Below are 6,313 nucleotides of genomic sequence, written 5' to 3'. Positions count from 1 at the left end.
AGAAGAAGATGAAAATAATTCGAATATAAGTATAAAAATAAGTAAAAACACGCGTGTGAGTGTATATTTAGCGAATTTTAGTGAAGTGTAAATAAATATATAGTGTAGCGTGCCAAATTATGGTGACGTTCCCGAAGGCACTTTGAAGGCAAATAATTACGAAATTATTATTTCCCGAATAATTTGGAGTTGTTCAGATTGTTCCTTAACACCTCCCTAACATCTCCACCAAGTTTCATTAATAAAGACATAATAGTTTGCCAAAAATTGCCCAATATACATTATTGCGAATCCAGCCGAAAATTTCTGATATATCTCATAAAAAAGCCAGGGGCGTATCTTATAAATAGCCATCCATACACCACATACTGCAGAAATATGTGTTTGACGCTCATTTAACATTGAAAACATCAAAAGACCACACACGGCAGAAATTGCAGTTAGTATGCATATTTCGTCAGAAAGTTGAGCGTGTAAGAGCAGCTAAATGTGAGCGTAATTCCGAATTGGCCAATCTGAAAATGGCCTAATTTTCAGTGCTGTGAGGTTCTACTTTACCTCTCTTTAGGTCTCTTATAGTAACTTATTTCCAGTTCGTCCCTTGAAAGCAGTTCGGCAAAATTTTAGTCTAAATTTAAGCGTTCGTATTATTTCTGCGGTAAATGAAATTTTACTTCTCGAATATAGGTCAAATGATGTTTGGTAAATCAAACCAATCTACGATATAGATTATAAATTCTACATCCATACATTCCGAAGTATAGTAATTTCTTGTTACCACAAAATTTTGGTTCTCATATGCTCGGCATTATTTATTATTCGGTAATAAGAAAGTTACAAAATGATTGTCACCGTCAAAAACTTGCAGCAACAGACGTTCACAATTGAGTTCGATCCTGAAAGGACGGTAAGCGTACAATTTTACATTTTTTATGCATAGTAAAACAGTAGTTCTGGCTAGAATTTAGTATAATGCCTATCGCTTTGGAAAAAACGGTAAAAAGGGGGTGATAGAGGGGTGTATCCCCATCTTAAAACTGAAAACAGAACCTGCCGGAGGCTTATAGTTTTTAAGTAATTTAATGTTAAAGTTCTATAATTTAGCGAAAAGTTGGTGTTGCCATACACCTGAAATGAAAACGAAGTTCGCACGCAGGGATGTTCAGTGGAAGGTTCATTGTAAAACTGCAGTATTTTTTGCTGTAATTTAAAGTTGAGAAATAAATTTGAAAATAAAAACATACAACTCATTTAAACTTAAAAACAATGATATTAAGCGTATCACAAAAAATAATAAAGTAATTAAAATTAAATTAAATTAATTTTTTTTTTTTTTTTTTTTTTTATTCCTACATTAATCATACATCTGTCATACTGACATCTAGTACATTTTTTGACAATTAGTTAGGAAAATTATTAAATATATTTCCTCATGGCCAGTGCCAAGACGAATACAGCTATTACATTTTAGGAAAAGAATTACATTTTATATATACAGTTATTTTAGTATACGAGAATTAATATTTAATTTAATAGGTCAATTGGTCGGTTTCTCTTCAGACGTCGTAAAGTTTTTCTTTCAAGTTGTGAGAGTGTATTGACTTCTCTATTTTTGTGCTGGTTTATTTCGTTAAAATACCTTGTTGATATCGCTTTTATTTCTTCGTCGATAAATGGTATATTAAACGTAGTATGGATGTCATCATTTTTTGTGTACCTGTCGGACATAGTTATTATACGTAAGATTTTTGATTGTTGTCGCTGTACTTTGTTTATGTGAGTTCTTTTTGCAGTTCCCCACACTTGAAGTCCGTAGGTCCAGATTGGTTTAATGACCGCCTTGTATACTAAAAGTTTGTTGGGAATATTGAGCTTAGAATTTCTGCCTATTAACCAATGCAATTGTCGAAATTTTTCCTTTATATGTTTTATTTTCTTTTTGATATGATCTTTCCAATTTAGTTTTGAGTCCAGATGGATTCCAAGAAATTTTGCAGATGTTTCTATTTGTATATTTTTATTGTTGAGCTTAATCGGCATAGCAGCAATCCCTGTTCTTGTTGTAAATATTACTTGTACAGATTTGTCCTCGTTTACTTTTAAACTCCATTTGTCAAACCACTTCTTTACATTGTTGGTGTACATCTGTAATTTTGTTGTTGCGGTTGAGAGGTTTTTGTCAGATGACAATAAAATTGTGTCGTCTGCGAATGTTGCTATAGTAGAATTAGTTTCGTCTGGTAGTGGTATGTCAGAGGTGAATAAGACATATAACAGTGGTCCTAGAACGCTGCCTTGAGGAACTCCTGCTGTTATTGGATGTATATGTGAGTATTTGTCATTGTATTTAATGTAGAAGCATCGGTCGGTAAGGTAGCTCTTGATAAATAAATAATAGTCGAGTGGTAATATTGTCCTAATTTTATGCAAGAGGCCTTTGTGCCAAACTTTGTCAAAAGCTTTTGCGACGTCCAAAAATACAGCAACGCAGTATCGTTTATTTTCCATGTCTGAAATTATTTTTTGTGTAACTGTAATTAATTAACACAGTATTTTTGCGTGGAACTCTTTATCGCGTAGGCGGCCTTCGGCCGCACTTCAAAAAAATAACCCTCATCAGTCCAACTCCGGCTACGCAATGCACAGTATTTTTGCGTAGAACTCCTTTTCGCGTGGGCGGCCTTCGGTCGCGCTTCAAAAAAATAACCCTCATCAGTCCAACTCTGGCTACGCAATCCACAGTATTTTTGCGTAGAACTCCTTTTCGCGTGGGCGGCCTTCGGCCGTACTTCAAAAAAATAACCCTCATCAGGCCAACTCCGGCTACGCAATCCACAGTATTTTTGCGTAGAACTCTTTTTCGAGTGGGCGGCCTTCGGCCGCGCTTCAAAAAAATAACCCTCATCAGTCCAACTCCGGCTACGCAATGCACAGTATTTTTGCGTAAAACTCCTTTCCATGTTAAAACCATTGAACCCAAAATTAAAACGTCATATGCGTGTATGTAGTAAGCAGGCACAATAACCCCCATTCCCATCATTAACACTAAACTCAAGTACTTAATTTTTGTTTTCATTTGCAGGCATCCGGCAACACCATACTGTTGTAATTCCAATCTTCTTCTTATTCGCGCTTAAAATTGGAATGTGATTGCATAGGCAAATGTATTTGCATTTAATTTTAATAGATATAATTAGAATATTAGCATAAAAATCGGTAAAAACACGCGTGTGAGTGTATATTTGGTGATTTATAGTGAAATGTTAAAAAATATAGAGTGTAATGTGGCAAATTATAGTGATGTTCCCAAGGGCATTTTGAATGTAAATAATTAAAAAATTATTATTTCCCGATTAATTTAAAGTTATAAAGAGTGTTCCTTAACACCTCACTAACATCTCCACCAAGTTTCATTAAAAAAAACATTATAGTTTGCCAGAAATTCCAAAATAGGCATTGTTCTAAATTCCAGCCGTAGTTCTTATAATGGCTACACTTTCCCTTACGGCCCCAATGCATTTCGTTGGAGTTGGCGTGGCACCACCCACCACTCCCATTGCAAAAATCAAGGACTCACCATTCTAACTGAAAATCGCAGTCCATGGGACCCATGGGAACCGCCAGGAAAACGTAAAAAAAAGTTTAAAAATTTGGTTTTTTCTGACCGCATTTGCAGTTTGTACTGAAATACAGTTGAAGGGAAGTGTATACCATAGATAAGACGATGTGAAACTCTTTCATTTTGAGAGAGAGCGCGCCCATGAGGACGTTTCAAAACTTGGCAGCACTCACACATTATGGGATTTTGAGCAGCTGATAGGCGAAATGGCAGGCTGCCAAAAGAAACGCGCCAAAAATAACTGACGAAAACAGTCCCTTTTTGCTTAATGGAGAAATGACGCGTTGAAATGTTTATAATTATTTGTCTTAAAATTAATTCAATTGAAATGTAATATTTGAAGTGAGTTTGTAGAATCCAAAGCTCGTTATATCCCTTTCGACTTTTAATTCGTCTCATGTACATAATGTAATTTTATTGAAAACTGTGTGTTCGTTTATGTAAATTTGTATATACGTAAATAGGCAAAATACCCATCCCCTACCCCGTATGTTTAAAAAAAAGGGGTATAAGGGAGGGTAGAGGGGGTATTCTACTTTCTAAAAATGAAAACCTCACCTGTAGGCGACTCATTTTTAAGTTATTTGATTTTAAAAATTGTAAAATTGACCAAGAATCCTCCTATTTTGGTTACTACAACCAGCCGAAGTGCTGCCAGACATCGTATAAATAAACAATTTTAGAAGATAATAAATGCATAAAAATACAAAATTTTACAAATTATTTAATATAGAAATAATTTGTAAAATTTTGTATTTTTATGCATTTATTAACATATATATATATATATATATATATAGGTATATTTATGGATATATGTATATATTTATATACATATATATATTAATGCTTGATTTTCAGTAAAGTATGTTTGATTGTATGCATTTTGAGTTTACAGATTTGTAATTGCTGGGTGTATTTAGATTTCACTATATTATGAATATATGATATATGTACAGCTGTTGTCAGCTAATTAGAAACGCTCCCTTTTGATAAACGCTTGATGAGCATAATATTAAACTGTTTAAATTTACCGTTATTTTTTCTCTTAAAATTATTTGCATTGCTTTTGTTACAATGCGCCTAGTTTTGTAGTTGTGAAATTGAAGTACCGTTAATATTATCCAACGTAGTGCATGGGTTACTTAGTTCAAGGTAAATAAACTGAGACGAGTAATTAGAAACAGTTGTTCAATGGAAGCATATTCGGCAAGTTGTGTTATTTTAATAGTAATATAATCGACTTTTTGGTATGTATATATTTTAAATTGGTTGTTTAAAAGCAACTAAAATATTCGTCTTCAAGATGTGTAATGGGAAAAAGCAGCAGCTGTACACCTGCCCTGCGGAGCTCCATTTTTGACCTTCGTAAAGCTGGAAAGTCGTACAGTGAAATTTCTAAGCAAGTCAAATGCTCAAAAAAAAAATGGTTTTTAATGCCTTAAGGAGTAACACCACTGTACACGCGTAAAATAAACACGATTTTTAAAGAATTTTTTTGTATAGAAGGAAAGGGGAAATAATCACTCTGATTTGGGAAGTTATTACTTATATACTAAAATACAAAACTACAAAGTTTGACCGAAAAATTTTACAAAATGGCGGCATTGGAGACATTTTTGTAATGTGGTTTCTCTTGAAGGAGCTCCGCGGCACGCAGCACAGAGGGTGCAAATTTTAATCTGGAACAAAGAAACATTTTTTTTCTTAATCTAGATAAGAATAGCTAGAGAAACACGTAGGGGATTTAAAAAATATTTATTTTTGTGGAATTAGCAAGCATTTGAAGGAAAAAACTCTATTTTGGACTAAAAAAACGGCACTTAATTATAACAATCGTTTAAATTAATCTATCGAAAATTCCCTACGCTCTTCTCTTAAGAAGGTTATTATACAGACGTAGTGAAAAACCTGATTAAAAATATTTAAAATTGTTTGAGTTATGCTGCGTACCAATTTCAGAAAACGTGTTTTGAGAAAAACGCGTTTAAAGTTTGGAAATTTGGAGAAGTCGTTAGGTAGCAGTCACTAACGCTTGGTTAAAAGCTTAAAATATTTATGAAATAGACTTCGGTAACGTATAAAACTTTTTGTTCTGTATTTTAAAAGGTTCAACGAATTTTTTAAGCTTTTAAAAAAAAAATCAATTTTTTGAAATTTCTACAGTGGTGTTACCCCTTAAAGCATATCCAACTTTTTAAGACTGTTGACAATGTTCCACATAAGAAAAGGCCCCGGAAAACATCAGCAGAAATTGACCTCAAGATAGCAATCATCTCCAAAAGAGACTCAAAAAAGACTTCCACTGACATCCAACGGGAAATTCAGGATCAATATAATTTCGAAATATCCAAGAGGACAATTGCTCGGCGTCTGGTCGAATCTGGACTGCATGGCAGAGCAGCAGGCAAGAAGCCCCTTCTAACCAAGATACAAAGGAGACGACGAGTAGTCTTTGCGAGATCCCATTGGTCATGGACTCCAAATCCAATCGCATAAGCCCAGATGGTAAAAGGTATGTTCGACGGCCAATCAACCAAGAATTCAATCCTCGCTACGTTTCACGGGTAGTGAAGCATTGTGGAGGATCAATCATGGTGTGGGGATGTTTCTGGTGGAATGGTGTTGGCCCAATCCATAGGATTTATGGAATTTTAAATAAGGAGAAATACGTCGATATACTAAAAAATGTAA

The 6,313-nt window shown here is 34.2% G+C and overlaps 1 protein-coding gene across 3 annotated transcripts in view; it reads left to right on the top strand.

Moving 5' to 3' along the window:
* The first annotated feature begins 563 nt into the window (after positions 1 to 563).
* Positions 564 to 6,313, top strand: part of LOC129250838 (UV excision repair protein RAD23 homolog A) — an 85,458-nt gene continuing 79,708 nt past the window's right edge. For 2 of the 3 annotated variants that reach the window (XM_054890435.1, XM_054890433.1), the window contains exon 1: positions 566 to 907. In XM_054890435.1, coding sequence (XP_054746410.1) covers positions 842 to 907 — 66 coding nt within the window. In that variant the 5' untranslated portion in view covers positions 566 to 841. Of the gene's footprint in view, positions 908 to 6,313 lie in introns of all 3 variants that reach the window. The other variant, XM_054890434.1, reaches the window with a different exon arrangement.

The sequence above is a fragment of the Anastrepha obliqua genome, chromosome 6, assembly GCF_027943255.1.
Source record: "Anastrepha obliqua isolate idAnaObli1 chromosome 6, idAnaObli1_1.0, whole genome shotgun sequence".
NCBI classification, from domain to species: Eukaryota; Metazoa; Arthropoda; class Insecta; order Diptera; family Tephritidae; genus Anastrepha; species Anastrepha obliqua.
This window is presented reverse-complemented; position numbering and strand designations above follow the sequence as displayed.